Source organism: Lygodium microphyllum, chromosome 2 (assembly GCF_053477565.2).
Source record: "Lygodium microphyllum isolate KBCC chromosome 2, Lygodium_microphyllum_v1.1.10, whole genome shotgun sequence".
In the NCBI taxonomy this organism is placed as follows: domain Eukaryota; kingdom Viridiplantae; phylum Streptophyta; class Polypodiopsida; order Schizaeales; family Lygodiaceae; genus Lygodium; species Lygodium microphyllum.
Genome location: NC_141136.1, coordinates 54841285 through 54862133, shown reverse-complemented (window position 1 = coordinate 54862133; position 20849 = coordinate 54841285). Strand labels below are relative to the sequence as shown.

At 41.7% G+C, this 20849-nt stretch overlaps 1 protein-coding gene across 1 annotated transcript in view; it reads left to right on the top strand.

Annotated features, from left to right (window-relative positions):
- The window catches only part of LOC148039756 (transcription factor bHLH155-like), a 62889-nt gene that overhangs the window by 27744 nt on the left and 14296 nt on the right, over positions 1-20849 (top strand). Inside the window, exons 6-7 of the mRNA XM_087693644.1 lie at positions 7767-9683; positions 9790-9891. Of these exons, the coding sequence (XP_087549770.1) occupies positions 7767-9683; positions 9790-9891 (2019 nt within the window). The remainder of the gene's footprint in view (positions 1-7766; positions 9684-9789; positions 9892-20849) is intronic.

Below are 20849 nucleotides of genomic sequence, written 5' to 3'. Positions count from 1 at the left end.
AGTCCCTTAGGTATAAAGAGGCCTTATCATGTGAGTTAAAGAAAAAGTGGGAGTCAGCTATGCAGGAAGAAATGAAGTCATTGTATCAGAATGATACTTGGGATTTGGTTACATTGCCCAAGGATAGAAAAGCCATTCCTAACAAATGGGTCTATAAAATCAAATGTGTGGATGGCAAACCCAAATACAAAGCCAGACTTGTGGCTAAGGGCTATACACAAAAGGAGGGCATTGATTTTCAAGAAGTGTTTTCTCGTGGTGTCAAAATGACCACTCTTCAAGTGTTATTTATCATTGTAGCATTTATGGATCTTGAACTTGATCAGATGGATGTTAGAACTGCATTTTTGCACGGTGATCTGAAAGAAGAGTTGTACATGAAATAGCTTGAAGGCTTTGTTATACTTGGAAAGGAGCATTTGGTATGTAAGCTTAAGAGAAGCTTGTATGGTTTGAAACAGGCTCCTAGACAATGGTATAAAAAGTTTGATGCCTTCATACTCTCACATGGTTTTAAAAGCAGTAGTGCAGATCACTGCTTATATATTAAGAAGGCTGATGATGGAAGCCTTATTGTACTTGTGCTTTATGTGGATGATATGCTTATTGCTGGTAAGCATAAAAGTCAGATTAATGCACTGAAAAGGCAGCTGAATTCAGCCTTTTCTATGAAAGATTTGGGTGCATCTGATCATATTTTGGGCATGCGTGTCACATGAGATAGAGAGCAACAACTCTTATTTCTCTCACAAGAAAAGTACATCAGCAAAGTACTTGATCGTTTTCTATGTCTGATGCTAAGCCTCTTGGTGTACCTTTTCCACCCTATCTTAAGCTGAGCAGGGCAGATTGCCCACAAGATGACAAGGTAGCCAGTACCATGAAGGGTGTTCCTTATGCTTCAGCTTGAGGTTCCCTCATGTATGCTATGGTTGCTACTAGACCTGACATTGCTTATGCAGTGGGAGTTGTAAGTAGGTTCATGTCAAATCCTGGCAAAGCACATTGGGAAGCAATGAAATGTATCTTACGGTACCTTAAGGACAGACAAAGAAAATGTGTTTGCTACGGCAAGGGTACGTTGGATCTGCAGGGGTATTGTGATGCAGACATAGCAGGTGACTTGGATACTCGCAAATCTACTAGTGGGTATATCTTTACCTTGATGGGTGGGGCGGTTTCTTGGTGCTCTAGATTGCAAAAAATAGTAGCACTCTCTATCACTGAAGCTGAATATATTTCAGCTACCGAGGCTTCAAAAGAAGTAGTTTGGCTTGGTTGTCTGGTCAAGGATTTTGGGCTGCCCATCAAAACACCTGCACTTAGATGTGATAGCTAGAGTGCTGTATGCCTGGCTAAGAATGCCATGTTTCATGCACGTACCAAACATATTGATGTTCGGTATCATTTTATGAAACAGGTTTTGGATGATGGTCTAGTCACCCTGACTAAGATCAAATCACAAGATAACCCTGGAGATGTTCTCACTGAAAGTCTTGCAAAGGCTCCACATGAGCATTGCATTAGACTTGTGGGAGTTGGTTAAAGGTTCGCTTAGGACCTTTAAGTGGGAGGTTGTTGGGTGTAAAGGCCCTTTACGCGCTCTTTCATGTATATATTACTTCACACATGTGAACCCACCCTAACGGGTATAAGTGTGCCGTACCCTAAGTATAAATACATTCTTTTACTCTTTGTGTCTACCACACTGGTACACACCCATCCGACAACTCACTCTCACTCCATTAATGTCAAACACTCCTCAGCTCTCAGCTCTCTTTCTCTATCTGCTTCCGCTTCGCCTCTGCATGTGTACGCTGTAAGAGCATCAAGCTACCAAAGTTCACATGCCCCATCCGAGCTTACCATAACTCTGCCTATATCATAGGAGTAAGAGTGGATGCCAAGTACGGTGACTAATCAACTGAAAGAGGATCCAACTCATATAACCCATGACATAAAGTGCTAGTCAAGACCAAAGTCATGTGTTCTTTGTCTCTCACCATGCATTTGTCATCATCAAATGTGACCTGCAATCCACAACGTGCCAAAGAAGAAATAGAGAGCAGATCCTTCTTTATGCTTGGCACAAAGAAAGCATCCTATAGGCGGAGAATAGAGCCATCAATTGCTGTGAGGACAATCTCCCCAATACCTCTAATAGGGTATGATGCATTGTTGGCACACTGATAGACTTGCCAATTGTGTTGGGTATTTCACTTACGCCTACGCTCACATAGGAGTGTCGGTGATTAGTAGGACACTGGGGCACTTTTTACTCTCGATAGGAGAGGTTTTTTCCCCCAAATTTATAGTATTATTTCGTATGTGCTTATGGCACACACTTACAGGCACTTATCGTGTTCGGGTGTGAACACCCCCTACAATCCTAAGGTTTAAGGGTTGTACCTTGTACTTTCAGCTCACACTCTTTCAGTCTATTGCATTGGGTGTCGTGCTTCACTCTCACTTGTCTACTGATTTCCAAACTAAGCTTCGGTCCTGCCTTCTTCTCACAAAGTGGAGCTGCACCAACAGAAGCAAATAAATCTCTGTGAGATGTAATATGTCTAGAAGCACCAATGTCAAAAAACCAAGTGCTTGCATCCTTAGTAGAGCTAAATGCTCAATCAGCCCCAGAAGTGTCATAACTGCATGTGTAAAAGCAATAGTCCATAGTCCGTGTTTGCAACAAAGGACGCGGATTCAGTAGCAATGGAAGAAGCATAAAAAACAGACATTCTTGACTTTTTCTTCTCCTTGGCGATGCGCTTTCTGCACTCAGTGATGTAGTGGCTTGGCTTCTCGCAATAATGGCATTTGCTCTTTTTGGCTTGCATGTCCCCTTGTTTTTTACTTGCCTGTGAAGTGCCAGAAGTCCCAGAGCTTTGCGGAGTATTCTTTACTTGGCTGCCTTTGTCCTTTTGTCTAGCCATAAAAGCCTGGTTAGAGGCTATGACATCCACACCACTATTTCTTCTTGTTTGCTCCTCTTCTAGAAGCAAATAGACTAATTGAAGAAAAGTGATTGGTTGTGTGGCAATCCTCATAGTGAGGTTTAAGGCCGTACGAAAAGCCAAGTATGAAGGAGATGATGAGTTCAATGTAGTAGATATCATTTGTGTATCTGAATAGTATTCATCAACATTCATATGTTACTCATGCAAGTCCTGAATTTTGTTCAAGTGATCCTAAATAGAGTCACCCTCATCCATTTTCAATGTCTTTAGCTCTTTCTTTAAGAAAGAGATGCGAGTCTCATTCTTACGTGCAAACATCTGTTCTAAAGTTAGTCGAGCTTCTCATGAAGAAGCTGCTGAATGGATGTGGGGATGATGGACCACTGAACTACCAATGCAATCAGTGACAAAGCTCGTGCATCCTGTGTATCCCATGCTTTTTGAGCTGCTGATCTTTGGGGAAGTGGCTGAAGTGGAGCATGTTGAGGTGTCCGTTGTCCATGTCCTCTTGGAGGAGGAGTAGTTGGAGCCATAACTCCGGGCCTAACTTTTTCTTCACTGACATAATCCCAAAGATTTTTCTCCACAAGCACATTCTTCATCATGAAGGACCAAAGTGAGTAGTTGTTACCATCCAATCTGTCCTCCTTGGATACATAGTTAAAGGCATCTTCTCCTTGATTTGCCATGATAATCAATTACCAAAAGAAGCAAAAGAGCAATGTCCAAGCAGGCCTAAATTGGAAATCTTAAAAATTTCAAAAATTACAGCAAATAACTTGTTGCAATTAGTACACTCAGGTGCACTTTGTCAAAACTATCTGTAATGCACGCAGTCCAAGGTGCAGACATTGTTCAACAACACTGCATGAGCAAAATCCCCAAAATTTCTTTTTTCAAAATTTTCCAAAACAATCTACCATTGACTGAGATTGCAATACATGTGTCAATGTCCTTTAAAAAAAATCAAAAGCTCCAAAATTTCTGATAAATTTGCCCAGAAATTTGCATCAACTGTGTCTTTGACACGTATCCAGACCGCTGTATCTGTTGGGCAAAAGGCCCCTCTTCTAGAGATGAATCTGGAGAAAAATGGTAAATTAAAAAGAAAACCTTAAAAATGTCGAGCTGGGGGCAGTCAATGCAGAGATAGGTGCCAATGCAGAGACATGCTTTAATGGCCTCGTGTGCAGCTAACGTGGTCAAGCGCTGCTGAGGAGTGATGGGGGGGCAGGTGACAGGTTTTGGCAGCTCTGACGGTACTGCATAGGCGTGGTGCAGGGACGTCACAGGTTGATCAGTCGCAGGCGGGGACGGGTGGCGCAAGTCCAGGCGCAGGCAATGCTGTTGATGAGGTTCTGAACCCTGATGGGTGGGCACAAGGTGAACAGGTGGTGCTTTAGGTAGTGCTGCGGGCGCAGGCGGCAGTGGTGGGCAAGTAGACGGGCTGTACATGCAGGGTCGAAACGGCGCAGGGCAGGAGTCACGGACGATGGGCGGTGCTCCTAGACGAGGTGGCGGGCTGCTACGCGAAGTCGCTAGCGGGTGTTGGACAGGGTGGCACTGGGCATCGCAACGAGACTAGTGGCGGGCTGTCTGGTGCAGGCTATCTGAGCAGGCAATGTGAGCAGTGGCCTGGTGGGTGCAGGACGAACTGGCTGACGGGCTTCTTTTCTGATTGGTGCTGGCTGGGAGACTGCAGAACAAGCATCACTGGGAGGCACTCGGCAGGTGCTGGGAGCAGAGGTGAACCTGAGCTGAACAAAGCCAATGCTCTGGTACCAAATGTGAGATTGAGAGAGGATCAAAGCTCAGCTTAGTGTGCAGTGGACAGTGTGAGAGACTAGAGTGAAGCACGACACGCAATGCAATAGACTGAAAGAGTGTAGACTAAAAGTACAAGGTATGACCGTTAAACCTTAGGGTTGTAGGGGGTGTTCACACCCGAACACGAAAAGTGTCCATAAGTGTGTGATATAAGCACATACGAAATAAGACAATAGGTCTGGGGAAAAAAACCTCTCGTACTGAGAATAAAAAGTGCCCTAGTGTCCTACTGATCACCGACACTCCTATGTGAGCGTAGGCGTAAGTGAGACGTAAGTGAAATACCCAACAACAAGCCATAGGATGGCGCGTGGCGATCTTGGAGGAACTAGGCATAGTCCATCGAGCTTATTTGCACTTACTATGGTTTGATGACCCATGTAATGCACAATAGGGCGCTGATATTGGCAAAGGAGGCCTTACAATGTGATGGTAGAAGGCCATGGAGCAAGAGTTGGAGTCCATTGAGAGGAATGACACTTGGTACCTTGTCCTTCTCTTGCTTATCGGAAGGTGATTGGAGTCAAGTAGGTCTTGAAGACCAAGTATCTTAGTGATGGCACACTCCACAAGCACAAGGCCGATTGGTTATCAAAGGGTTTGCACAGCGGCCAAGTGTTGACTTCCATGATACTTTTGCCCTCATAGCTCATATGACCATCGTTATGACAATACTTGCTTTTGCTAGCCATATGAGATGGCTGGTTTACTAGCGAGTGCCAAGTTTGTGTACTTGGATAGTGACTGAAACAAGCAGATCTATGTAGAGTAACATCTTGGATTTTCTATCTCAGATGGTAAGGTATACAAGTTAAAGAAGGCCCTCTATGGCCTCAAACAGGCTCCTTGTGCTTGAAATGAGAAGATAGACTCATTCCTTTGAGATAATTGGGGTATTGGAGATCTACCTTCAATCCAATTTTATATGTCCACATATTAACTGGATGACAATGCTTGTGCTTTATGCAGATGATATCATTCTAATAGGTGACCATACCTAGATGGGCAAGTAGACTAAGGAAGCACTCCATTCAATGTTTGAGATGACATATATGAAGCTTCTTCATTTCTTCTTAGGTCATGAGATATGGCAGATTGAGAGGGGGATTTTTCTCTCCCAGTAGTGGTATGTGTAGGAGCTCTTGGCCACATTTGAGATGTTGGAGTGTCAGTTCATTGCTACTCCCATGGATTTGAATTGGAAGGTTACAACTCATATAGATCACTTGCAGTAGATGCTTCCTGCTATAGACAGTTGATTGGGTTATTGATTTGTCTTTTGAATATTAGGATTGATTTGTGCTTTGTAGTTGGTTTGCTAAGCTTTGCTTGCAGGTTTATGAGTGAGCCTAAACAGGTTCATTTGTGGGCTGCCTTATGGATACTGAGGTTCCTAAGGGGGATTCCCAATCTAGGTCTATTTTATCTTGTAGTTATACGTGGTTCGGCCTTGGTGTTATGAGGTTGCATAGACTCAGATTGGGCTGGTGATGTTGATCATCATAGATGATCGATGGCAGGCTATTGCTTTCTTCTAGGTACATGTGCTATTTCTTGGAGCACTAAGAAGCAGCCTATAGCTGCTCTTTCATCTACAAAGGTTGAGTAACGAGCAGCTTGTTCTAACTTCTACCACTTGTGAGACCTTGTGGCTTTGGAGATTGTTGGAGGAGCTTGGCTGTTCTCAAACAAGGGTTTCTACACTTCTATGTGACAATGACAGTTGCATAGCCTTGCATAGAATCCCATATTTCATGCTAGGACGAAGCACATGGAGATGCAGTATCACTTTTTTCGTGAGAAAATCTTGGATGGGAGCATTGATATGGAGTATTATATAGAGGAAAATCTGACATGTTTGTTCGCCAAAGCACTTCCTCAGGCTGTTCTTTGTTAGCATTCCCAATCCCTCAGCCTTATGCTGTGTCCAGGATTTGAGAGGGGGTGCTAGAGATTTGGTTACCTCTAGAATGGGCATAGGCATGTATAGGGCAGTTTGTGCAGCATTGCATTGTACAAGAGCAGGTCAGGCAGCAGTTTCCGGCAGTCGCCAGGTTTGGGCAGTGATTTGGGTAGGCAGAATAGGGCGGGCAGGGTAGAGTCAGGCCTCTTGGAGTGTGACTAGGTGACTGTGCAGTAGATGATGTCACATGTGGATTCTGGACAGCAGCCTGGGATCAAGAAACACAGCCTCCAAGGAAGGGAGATAGCTAACCTAGATGATGAATATGTATGCTGATGATGGAAATGCAGCAGCTCGAAAGTCCACCAGTGGTGGATGCCAGCAGCTGGATGAAGAAGACGAGTACTGAAGCAGAATGCACAGACTATAGGAGACCTCCACAGGCTGCGTGGCACAATCTGCGGCGGGCAACTGCAGTGGGAGCTCCTGTGGCAGCTGGGTGGCACCTGGAGAGGCTGGTGACACCTGGATGATGGCGAAAGGGTGCAGCAACTGACTGCAGAGGGAGGGCTGATCTGAAGGTAAAGGTGATAATGCAGTGATCAAATGATTGGGGATGAGGATGGATGGGTGCAGCAGCAGGGTGGCAGCAACTGACTGCAGAGGGAAGGCTGATCCGAAGGTAAAGGTGATAGTGCAGTGATCCAATGATTGGGGATGAGGATGGATGCTTACAACATGCCCTTATATAGGGGTTTTTTGGGCATTTGTCCTACTGCTAAATAAAAAGCCTTCTCAAATGAAATTGTTGAAGTAAAATAGGACTTAATGCATGATAATTTGGTCTGAATGCTGTTCTTAATTTTTGGTGACTCAATAGACCATACTTGTAGAAGATTTTTACCATTACTCTCCTTCTATCCTTACACCCATTAGGATTTCTCGACTGAGATTTTAAGACATTGTTACTTGTCACAAATATAGTTGCTTTGCTGACCAGTCTCAATTATGCATTTTGTAGAATGTCGTTATTCAATTCTCTATGCTTCTAAGCTGCTGTTTGTTGCTTCTTATAGGTGGCGGAAGACTTAGAGCTAGTTGATCAAATCAAGTCAATATTTGGAACCCTCCAAACTCTGCCAGGCACTACAGTGGAGGGTCAAGCAGAGAGAGCATTATCAAGTGCATTGTCGAGGCATTCTTTGCATGTATCTGCGGCAGAGAAAAGGCAAAATATTCTGCGGCAGAGTCAACCTGTGCATACCATTACTGAACCAAAGGCAGATGAAAGCACTTACCAAGGAAGGCCTGAATCAGTTTCCGGATTGTTAAACAGGACAAATTTGAAGTCTATAAGCGAAGCAAGTGAAACTGCTGGAGCAGTGCCTCTTCAACCCAAACTGGGGCATATGTTTGATAGACGTGCTCAAGGAGCGAGTGCACATTCAAGCTCTCAAGCCTCACAGCCATGCTCTATGGTCTTGCAGTTTGATGGGCCATCAATTTTCAATCAAAAGTTCATATCATCTTATGATCAAAGAGGAAATGTTTTCATCCCCAAAATAGAAGCAGATGAAATGAGAAGTAATTCTGCAATACTGAGTACCCAGCCACCTTGCACAGATTTGATGCCAGGAAAGGGTTCACAAATAAGTGGTAGCACACTGAACCTTCCACAGTGTGCCATCAGCAAAGCAACACTTTCACATGATCATGTGCTCAACACCATAAAAGATCAGGGTGTTCCAGTGTTTTATGATGGGGGTACTCATCAGCAATTGAAAGCAGATGTGCCTATTAGCGTATACCCATCACTTGAGTCTGGTGCAGATGTTACCAATATGCCTAAACATCACCATTTGGCTCAAACTCAAGCCTCTGTCTATACCAGTGTTCTTAAATTTGGCAAAGAGAGTGCCTTATGTGACCCACTGGCAGATAATAAAGGGATGAGGAATCGTGGAGGCTTCAATGAAGCTGCCCAGGCTGGGATTGCTTCTACTAAGATGCCTCAAATGCAGTACTCTTCATGCAGGGTCCCTAACCAAGATGATTGGGACAATAGCAAGGGTGTGATTAGTTCTGGTTGTATGCCTCAAGCTGTGTTTAGTGATCAAGAACAGAACATAGGGCCCCTTGGCACCAAGGACGCTGCTGTTTATGCTGTGGATGATTTTGAAAAGTTTTTGGTGTCTAATGCAAAGGATGAAAATGCCATCAGTGATTACTCCTTTGCCATTGGAGATGAGCTATCAGAAGCTTTGGGCCCTGCCTTTCGAAGGTCACATGACAAGATATCAGAGCCATTATCTTTTCCTGGGAAGGATCAAAACTTGTGTGCAATAGATGACAGCACACCACGAAGTATCCACAGTATGCCGAAATCTGTCACATCTGGATTGTTCCAGAAATGGGGTGTAGACCCTACTTTCATGAATGACAATCTTAGTACCAGTATATTTGGGGATGAGGTTTCAGACAGCAAACCAGAATTTTTGTTAGATGCCATAGTACGCAATGCCTCCAGCAATCACCTCTCTGTATCAACAGGAGCAGATGACAGTTTCTCTTGTAGAAGTACTTTTTCTGGAGTAACCAGTGGCATGTGTACGCCTACTGCAACAGCAAATACAGAATCTGGAAGTGTAGGATGCAGTGCTGCTTTTCTGCAAAGCAATGCAGATGCTGGCCCCAATGACAAAAAGAAGAAAGATGTTTACCCTACAACTCAGCTGAACGATTCGCAAGGACAGTTGAACTTTTGCATGTCAAGTGACTCATCTTCAAAGATAGTGATGAGTAGCTGGAGTGATGGGCATAGTTTGAAGTCAGATAACAGTCGCCATTCCCAACTAAAGAAGCTAGAGGAAGTTGGGAAAGTAAGTAAGAAGAGAGCAAGACCTGGTGAAAGCAACAGGCCACGCCCAAAGGATAGACAACAGATTCAGGATCGTGTCAAAGAGTTACGAGAGATTGTACCAAATAGTTCTAAGGTTAGTTTAAAATTGATCATTTTATATGTATTACTAGAATGAGTTTATGGGAAAATGTCATTTTAGATTTTGTGTCCGAAACCTGCTGATTCATCAGTAATTGCAGTGTAGCATTGATGCGTTGTTGGAGAAAACTATAAAGCACATGCTTTTCTTGCAAAGTGTTACTCTGCATGCTGACAAACTGAAGGAGAGTGGAGAGCTTAAGGTAAGAAATTTTTGATGTCAGGTGCAGGTGGCTTCCATGAGTTTGTACATTGTGCTGGTTATATGCTTGAAATTATGTTAAGTGTCTTTCATGTAGGTGCAGCTTTTCTGCTGTAGGTTACTAGTCAATACATATTAGAGAAAACAGAAGTTCAAATTGCCTTGCATTTGTGTACAGTAAGGACATAGGAGTTAATTAGGTGGACCATGTATTCAATTTCAGCCTGAGATTGATATGCACCCACATGCACATGTAAGCATGTGAGCACACGTGCATGCGTGTGCGCACACATGTACGCGTGTGCTTGCTTTCCTTTCTTAGACTCTTCATTCATACTCTCAATATGCTTATAGGCATCAAAGAGTTGATTTTTTGTATACAAAATAGGTGGAACCTTTCTTTGACTCTTCATACTCTCAATGTACTTATATGCATCAAAGAGTTGATTTTTTGTGTACAAAATAGGTGGAATCTTCTTATTACCCTCAACTATCTCAAATGGAGCCTTGCCAGTGGAACTATGAATGATGATGTGACAAGTAAACTCTATCATTGGAGGGAATTGCTCCCATGTAGTCTTAAGCTCAAAGACAACACTTCAGAAGTTCTAAAATAGTAGAGTTTGCCTCTTTCGACTGTCCATTTTCTGTAGATAAAACAAAGATGAGGACTTAAAAGAACTATTAATATTCTCAAAAATCCCTCTTCCAAACAAACTTGCCATGCTTGGACCTTTTTCAATGATGATAGACTATGGAATACCATGATACTTGAAGATGTCATACATAAACAACTTTGCCATATGATGTGCTTTTATCTCTTTCCTTACTTGAATAAATGGGCATGCTTCCTAAACTTGCATATGCTGGTCCAAATCCCATCATTCCAAGTAGGAATTGTGGAAAGATCAAAGATAAAATCCATAATTATCCTATTTTGCAGTTTACCTCAAATAGGTAATGGATGTAGGAAATTGGTGCTCCTTGTCGGTTGTACTTAACCTTCTGACATACAATGCATGTATGCACAAAGGCATCAACCTGACATCTCAAAGCTGGCCAACAGAGGAAAGACTCAAGTGCCTTCATGATTGCATCTATACTTGGATGCCTTGCATATGTGGTGTGAAACCAGTCTTCCTTCGTGGAGAGGGTGATAGATAACCTGATTTAACACACATTACAGCAAGCAAATGAATTCACAAATCTGAAATTAAACTTTACCGCAAAAATCTTGGACAACTAAAGGTTGACTGGCCCCAAAACTGGTGCCCCTTGAAATATTGTCACTACAGATCTACAATTTAATGTTCTAAGCCCTTTGAACTTGAAAGTCTTTTTAACTTTTATTGACCTTAGTCTAAGCGTTAAATGTTTAATTTTCTCACCCCAATGATACCACAAGTCATTTCTAAGGGCTCATTTAATGCCTAGAGGCAAGATGTCTCCAGGCACGCTCTAGCACGTATTCAACATAACTTTTTACAACTTTTGCCAGTGTTCCCCACAACTCAACTAGGTTTTTAGATTATTACTATGTCCGAAATAACTTGCACTTCACATGTGTACCTCACATGGGCTTAACTTAATTATGCTAAAGGACTGAATTGAAAATTCATGTCCCCTCGATAGACCTTCCCCTTAAATTCTTGTAATCATCCTCGATTGCATTACAATGCAGCAAGATCATATGAATACTATTGGCAAAGTATGTGGAATCATAGTTGAACAATATCTACAACTATTGCTTAATCAAGTGTATATCAAATGCATATGCTGAAATTTCCAGCCAACAAATCCAACTTATATTCACACACATAAATCATAACTATTGTTAGAATCATATGGAATGCATCCATTAGGCAAACCAAAACATAAATAGAGCAAACACAATGCCTATCCAATCACATCAGCAAAAAAGCACTGATAACCGATGCAAATGTATAATCTCAATGCCATGGGAAAAACTATATCATTTGTGTAGCAACCATTGTGACTAGTAGTTGAACATTGACCTCTTGGTAGAAATATTGTTAGCAAACAATACTTGGATGTAGACTAAGTATATCCAAGATCCACTATATAAGTTAGCTGTTCATCACTAGAGGAGTGAAAATGCTATCTCCCCCTTTAGTATCAGGTAATACTTTAGACCTCTTGCTTTGTCAAACATGAAGAAGCCTAATATAAGGCCACTCAAGTTGAAATGCATTGAGGTAAAGCTGTAACATATGATTCTAATCTGCCAAGTCACTTGAAAATGGCTTTTGGATGTCCAAAGGGGCAATACACCGAATTTTAGCAAGCACTTAATTCAACATAACTATAAATTCAGCAAGAAAATTCCATACAACTTTAGCTAGAGAGCTCCTACACCAAGATGACACTTGTTGGCTCCAAAGCTTGGCACTAGTTTTGGTATTTCATTTGATTATTGAAGTATACTCGAAGTTGGTTATAAATGGTTTTATTTTAATGATTTCGCGTGACACAATTGATCTAGGAGTATACAATGACATTTTCACCTTTAATGTTGGCCTTCAACCAGTTGTAAAGTGTTCAAAAATACGAATGAAAAATTTAGCTTGCCAAATTTTAATAATGATAGCTAGTATTTGAGCCCAATTTTGCGGAACATTTGTTAAGCAGAAATCCTATACTATTCCTCTCACAAATAGAGGGATTTCTTGTGATGAAACTATAAGATTTTCTTTGCTACAAAGTTATCTAGAGTACAATAGGCTTGAGATCTTAAGGAGAAAAGATGGATGTCAGTCCATAATGCTGTAATAACTTGTTTTTTTGATATTTAGATTAAAAACAACAGTATATAGTTTTGTAAATGGAGTTTAAAAGTTGTCCAGTGGATTCTTTATATCAAGAGGAGAAGGTTGGTTGTTATCCACCATACTCCATTCATGCTATTAGATTCCATGGTTGAAATCTACATTTCTGCAGCAAAGAAGAGAAAAATGGTTGACTCCAAACTTGGCTTGCTCAAATGAGAGAGAAGGAGGCTCTAAATAGCCAAGGTTAAGTGGTAAACGAGTAATCGGTTGCTGCTTAATCAAATCTATGTTTTTTATTAAAGTTTGATTAATGACTTGGCCATTAATCGTAAGTGAGGTTTTCATTGGACCAAACTTAAGCTCAGGGTCTGCTTTATAACTTAAGTACATTGAGTTGCTTATTACTAGGTGAAACCTTCAATGTTACTCAATTCTAAGGTGCAAATTTTCAAATCTTGGGTTGCTCAAATGAAAAAAAGGAGATTCGAAATATGCAAGGTCAAGTTTCTAAATGAGTAATTACTTGCTTCTTAATTAGATCTTGTTCTTGATTCAAGGCTAATTAACAACTTGGTCATTAATCATAAGAGAGTTGGTCATTGGACCAAACTTAAACTCAAGGCTTGCTTTATAACTTAAGTATCGTAAGTAAACAACTTATTGGATGAAACTTTCAATTGCAAATTGTCAATGTAATGAAATTTTTACATTGCGTCTTATTACTTTTGTCTTACTTTTGTATCACATAGATTGTATATTTTTCCACTGCATGTCCAATGTCAAATTCTTCATTGTCGGTGCCATGGTCACCATGCCAAGAGCTAGGAGCATGAGAATTAAAGTTATTTTAAATTAAAAATATTTGTAAAGATAAATTAACTCATTAAGTTTTCTTCTCATTTTGTTGACATACTCCCCTATTGAAGTATTGAAAGCAACTCCAATTGGATGTAGTTAAGATGCATCATAGCATACGAAATGACCAAAATATGTTTCTTGGTGGCCAAACATACTATTGTTGTTGCATGGATTATCAATGTACAATTTTTTATATATGTTTCCAAGTAACCAAGCACATTGCTATTACTCTATATATTGTCAATGTACAATTATCCATACATGTTTCCAAGTAACTAAGCACATTGCTATTACTCCATGTATTGACAATGTATATTTTTCCAAGGTGGTAGTTACTACACTAGTATACAACCAATCATAACTATACAAATTTGCAATGATTAAAATGTTACTCTTTGTACTGGTAAATAGTCAAGCATAACTATTGTTTAGTAAAGCTGATTATAGAAGTGTCTATATAGAATTTGAAAGATCTCCAAGTAGCCTTTAGGCTCGTGAGCATATTTGTAGCAAGAAAGTAGGAGCACCACCTCTTTCTTGAATATCATGCAATGCTCTATATTTGCACTTTGTTGAGCTTGATTGAGCTCGGATTGAAGTCGATGGATCCAACTGAAACAAGGTAAAGCTGTAATAAATTTTAACCTAAGGATGTAGGTAAACATGTGGAAGTAATTGAAATGCTTATGAGGAAGGATCTAGGAAAGTATATAGGCCTAGGATTAGTGGGATACCGAAGGTTCAAGTTTATGTTGATCTAAGGGGTCTCCAATCAATTGTAGAGTCTTCAATCACTAATATGAACGAACACTTCAGCTTGTCAAATCCTTAAAATAACATCTAGTATTTGAGGCCAATATTTGTCAAAAGTGGATGCAATGATGGAAGCGAATGGGAAACCGCTGTAATAGATTGTTGTACACAAGAGAGGAGGAAAAAGAAACATTGCAAAAGAAAAGAACATTGCATGAGGAATTTAGAAACAAAGAGATACTCGGAAAATGGATTCCATATACTAAGATATGAGACAATATAGAACCAATGTGAGTCACTGGTTGTGAAGGCACTAGCACATGCTCCTCTCCCTCCACCAAAACCAATCAGGTGATGAATGATCATAATGATGAATGTGGAGGAGAAGCGTGAATAAATAGGTAAAAATAATGCCATAAATCATGCTAAGTCGGCCAGCAATAAATGCTAAAATGACCATCATAAAATGCCAAGAAAAATGCCTAAATAAGCAAGATAATATTTGGTGCCCTAGCCCATTGAATCACATGCATAGACTGAGCCATGAATTGACATATTTGCTAACATCCTCTCTCAGATCATGGGTGATTTGATACAATACAATATGCAATGATAATCTCCCATCATAGTACATACAACAAGGACCACTAGAGTAGAACCATGGATATCTAAGCAATGGGTACGCAAGCCACCACCAAGGTGCCTCGGAGATAACTTGATGTCGAAGTCGATCGTATTAGCTTCTGAAAATAGAGATTGCATACCAACTCTCAATATCTCTCAACAATGTCTCGTAGTAGCATACAAGACCATCTTGTCAATAATGCCTCTGGACATATGTGACCATGGATTTCTCTCCTTTGGCCAAACTGCCAAAGTGTCCCCTCATTTTGAGCTCAGACTAGGAGCCAATCCTGCTCTGCAGTCAAATAAACAACTCATCATGAACTTGAATGTCAATCCCAACTCCAGGATTTGAACCTGCTAGATTTTTGTTGGTGCGTCAGGGAAACCTTGCTCTAGAATATGTGCACCTATATACGTATATAGATGAGGTTCACCTACCCCAATCTCACCACCCTCACACTCCCTCTTTGGCATTGGAGAGTTGTGAGGGATGATCCCATCACCTGTACTAGCAGCTTGGAAGGTAGACCCTTGCAGACATCGCTGGGGCCCAGAGATGGGACCTGGGGAGAAGAGGAAGACTCACCGGGAGCGTCGTCATCCATCGTCATTGTTCGCACTTTCTCCTATCGTAAAGCTGCTAATGTCTTGTAGTCCTCTCGGAGGTGTCCCTTCGTGCCACAATAATAGCATTGAGACTTCTTCTTGTGCCGGATGGCACCCCTCTCTGAAATGGAAACGTTTGAAGCACCAAGTGATAGCATTCTCACAGAAACTTGAAGCTGAACATAGCATGTCTCCAACATAACACTTGTAGATGAGTAAAGAATATTTTCATGTTGACCATTAAGAGGAGATGTCGGAGGAGCCATGATGAGGGAGATACAGAGAAGATGAAGAAAGATGAGATCTTTAGGGAGAAAAATATGCCAAAAATACAGACTCACAAGGATTGCACGAGTTCCAAGTAGTAAAGAAAGCCCATAAACAAAAGATCAGAGTAACTAGAGTGTAGTGATGAGAACATGACAACTGGATGCACATGAACCCTCTCTAAAGTTGAGCAGTGTACCACAGTGAGAAAACAAACCAAAATAAACAAGAAACAGCCTGAAAATACTGTTGCCCAACCTTGCATAAGAGCAAACAGCCAAAACTCAAGTGCAGATCAGTGAAACGTAGGCAATAGACACCAAAACACAGATTTGGAAGGGTCAGTAATAGGTCCTCAGCCTTGAAACAGACCCAAAAACCTGAAAACGAAAATGGCAATCTACAATATGTTGAGAAAACAGGCCGAAAATGATCAGAAGATGGTCGCCCAGGCTGTGAATAAGTCACAACAATCAGAAGGGGTCCAATTAGAAGACAATAAGTCAAACCTCAGACTTGAAACAATTTAAAACAAGAGCAGGAACAATGATTCTGCACTCTGATATCATGTTAGAAGTGGATGCAGTGATGGAAGTGTGCGGAAAACTGCTGTAATAGACTGTTGTACACAAGAGAGAAAGGAAAGAGAGAGAGAGACACTGCAAAAGAAGAGAAGATTGCACAAAGAACTCAAAAACAAAGAGATAATTGGGAAATAGAATCCATATACCAAGATATGAGGCAATACAGAACCAATGTGAGTCACTGGCTGTGAAGGCACTGGCACATGCTCCTCTCCCTCCACCAAAACCAGCCAGGTGATGAATGATCATAATGATGAACGTGGAGGAGATGTTGAGAAACCCTTTACCCTTCACCTGCAGTTTGCATTTTGGCGTTTCTGTGTTTTGCGTTTAGGGTTTGCAGCCCCAAAAAGGGGCGCCACCCTAGATTGCCTGTGCCTATTTATAGGCCACTCTCTCATTCATTCCTCACGGCTGATCCTTCAGTCCGTCACTCCTACTCTCTCCATCAGTCTTTTAACACTCTCCTTCCATCACCTTCATCTCCTACCATTAGGCACTAGCCTCCACCATCTTTGAAGCTGTTTGAGCCCATCCTCCCTGCGTTTGGTGCTCTCTTCACCTAGTGTCAGCCATCACACTCTTGGCGTTAGCTCCTCTCTTCCATGTGTCACTCCCACAGCTTGGCGTCATCTCTCCACTTGTTGGCGTCATCAGATAGCTGGAGTTTTTGCTCCTCTTCACCTGGCGATCATCATCCAGCTGTTGGCAGCACTCCACATCCTACGTTTGCTGATTTGGCAGCTTGGCATCAGCTTCTCCTCATCTTGGCGGCTCCATTACCTTGCGTTTTGGTTCCTGACTGCTCCTACACCACCTAGCATCACTCCCAGCAGTTGGCGTCAGCTCTTTAGGCTTGCGTTTGCAGACAAAGGCTTCATCAGCTGTCTCCCTGCTAGTAGGTACCACTCTTTATCCCTGCATTTGCAGATTCAGCGGCTCCTCACCCTTCGACAGCAGTCTCTCTGCTCCAGGCGACACCTCCTCATCTTGTGTTTGTAGACTCAGAGGCTTCTTGGGCAGTCTTCCTGCACTCCAGGGTTTCCTTTGTGCTACGACACCCTTGTATCAGATTCACTTCATTAGCATAATTCATCTTTCATCATCTTTTGTGTTTCTTTTCCCTCTCAGTGTTTGCTGTACACGCTTTGTGTTTTCCCCTGCAAACCCTATTGTTTCTCTGGTCACTTAGTCATTTTGACAGGAGAAGCCTGAATAAATAGGCCAAATAATGCCATAAATCATGTTAGGTTGGCTAGCAATAAATGCTAAAATTACCATGATAAAATTCCAGGAAAAATGCCTAAATAATCAAGATAATATTGTGGTGCCCTAGCCCACCGAATCACATGCACAGACTCAACCATGAACTAACATAAAAATGAGCTGGAGAGTGTGTTGTACTTCGAATGGATGCAGCCTCCAGATGTCGAACACCAGAAAACACAGCAAAGGAAGGCTAGATCTGATGCACACGATAGTGCAGGAGAGAGAGACTAAAAACATAGGTGAGGAGAGAGAAAGACTAAAAAACGCGGGCTGCAGGAGAGAGAAAACAGCAAACTCAGGCGGTGGAGATAGAAAATTTGTTGTGATAGGCTGAGGAGAGAGAAAAACAGCAGCAGCAGCAGGGAGGAGAGAGAAAATATAGCAGCGGCAGCTGGAGAGTGATCAGTAACAGTCACTCTGCTGTAAACAACTACAAACTGCGGGTGGAAGGCTGGAAACAGGCGCCAAACTGTAGATGACAGCAAGGGACAGCTGAGACTACGATGTTCTACGCGAAAGGGGTGTGGGCAGCAAGCTGAAAACACTTGAAACCTACAAAAACGAGATCTTTCACTGAATGGAGGGGAGCATACTTATTTATAGAAAGTTTGGGCCCTTCCAAGTGGCCTTATAAAATTGACACCTAAAATACATGGAATAAGATAATAACAAATGAGTTGCCCATTGAATGCTTAGACTCACTCATGACTTGACTGATCTACTCTCTTAGATAATTGGTGATTTGGTACAATTCAATATACAATGATAAAGACTCATCATACTGCATACAATAGTGACCATCAAAATGGACCTTGAATCTTAGGTTAGGGTTCATTAGTACACATATACTCACACACACTTAGAGTGTACTGTTGGGAATAAAGGCCTCGTGCCTTTTAAATGTGCTCGGGTGTGAACACACCCTTAGCACTTGTACTTACACATATATATCTACCTAAAAACCTAAAGGTACACACTCGTCATTTTACTTGAAAACGTGCTCACTCTCTACTCTGCTCTCTCTCACTCTCTCTGTCTCTCACTGCGCGTAACGACTGTCTACCTCGATCTCCGTGCTTAATCAATCCCTACAAACTAGTATCAGAGCGCAGGCGTGGGCGACAAAAACAATTGGGGTTTCATTGCCTCCATATGTGAAACTTAGTGCATAGGACAGCCCTACATCCGATGATGAGAAGGTTGAAATGGCCAAGATACCATATGCTTCAGCTGTTGGGAGTTTGATGTATGCTATGGTTGCTACACGTCCTAACATTGCCTTTGCTGTGGGAGTGGTTAGCAGATACATGGCAACCCCTGGCAAGAAGCATTGGGATGCAGTGAAAGGTATTATGAGATACCTCAAAGGCACAAAGGAGTTGTGCATCTGCTTTGGAAAGTAGAAGGCATCTGTTGTTGGCTTTACAGATGCAGACTATGCTGGTCATGCGGACTGCAGGAAGTCCACTTCTGGGTATGTGTCTACTTTCATAGGAGGAGCAGTCTCTTGGATCTCCAGGCTACAAAAGTGTGTTGCATTGTCTACTACAGAGGCAGATTATGTGGCTACCATTGAAGCATGCAAGGAACCTATATGGCTTTCACGTCTGGTGGGAGAGCTTGGCATTAGAGTGTTATCTGTTCTCCATTGTGATAGTCAGAGTGCTATCATGCTACCACGGAATCCTGTCTTTCATGCAAAGACAAAGTACATATAGGCGAAGTACCACTTCATTAGAGATGTACTTGACAGCAAAAGCATTGAGCTTGTCAAAGTGCATACAGATGATAATCCTGCAAACCTTCTCACGAAGGGTCTTCCAGCAGGCAGAGCGTTTTGCTCATTGGCGACATATGATGGGAGTTGGATAGATATATGTATTTCAGCTTTGTACATACCCTAGACTTAGCTGATTCTTTTCTCCTCTTAAGGCACATTGCCTTTAGGTGGGAGATTGTTGGGATTAAAGGCCTGGTGCCTTTTAAATGTGCTCAAGTGTGAACACATCTTTAGCACTTATACTTACACATATATATCTATCTAAAAACCTAAAGGTACACACTTGTCATTGTATCTGAAAACGTGTTCACTCTCTACTCTGCTCTCTCGCACTCTCTTTGTCTCTCATTGCGCGTAACGACTGTCTGCCTCGATCTACTGTGCTTAATTGGTCCCTACATGAACAAGTGAATAGCAAGAGAAAAGAGAGTTGTTGGAAGGTCACATCCGCTATGTGAGAATGATTAATAAAAGTACAACAATCCCTAAGGTACTAAAGTAGCACACCCACTAACAGATGTGTAAAAAGTGCTTGTGGATAAGAAAGCATTCATACCAAAGCTATGGAGTAATATGAAAAGTGTAAGTTGTAACAAACCCCTCTCGATTGAATGATGTGAATGTATACAGGGGATCAATAGATTAATCCTCAAATGGTAGTAAGCCTAAAGCCTTGCGAAAGGACTCAAACTTTTCTCTAGAGAGAGATTTTGTAAACACATCTACCAAGTTGTCTTGTGCAAGGACATAAACCAAGTTATCCTGTGTAGGGACATAAACCAAGTCTATCTCTCGTGCATGGAGCCTCTCTCTAACATAATAATAATACACCTCAATGTCCTTAGTGCGAGCATGAATACTAGATTCCTTGCAATTGCCATGGCTCTCTGGCTGTCAATATAGATAGGAGTGGGTGATTGTTGTGTTAGTAGTTTGGATAGCTCATGTGTGAGTCTATGTTATGCTGGGCATAGCTAGGCATTTTAGGTATTTTTCTGAGGTCATTATGATGTGTATTTGGGCATTTATTGCTGGCTGACTTGTTGCTATTTTGGTATTATTTTTGTCCTTATATATTGGTCTCCCTCCTCAGTTAGTCATATCATCACCATATGTTGTGTTGGAGAGAGGGAGTTGGACCTAGTGCCTACATCACCATTGTACGTGTCATTCTCATGTTTGGTATATGGATTCCATTTCCCAAGCATTCTTTTGAGTTCTCTTCTTTGTAGTGTTCCTCTATGTTCCTTGCGTTCAGCAATTTATTTCAGCATCTGTTTATGCTTCATTGTTGCATCCACTTCTGATATGGTATTAGAGCTCAGGATTTCTTTGCGTGCTGCTTTCTACTGATCACAGGTCTGCAAATTGCTTCTGCTGATCATTTATTGACTGCTGCCCCTTCCTTCCAGTCTACTGATAGTTG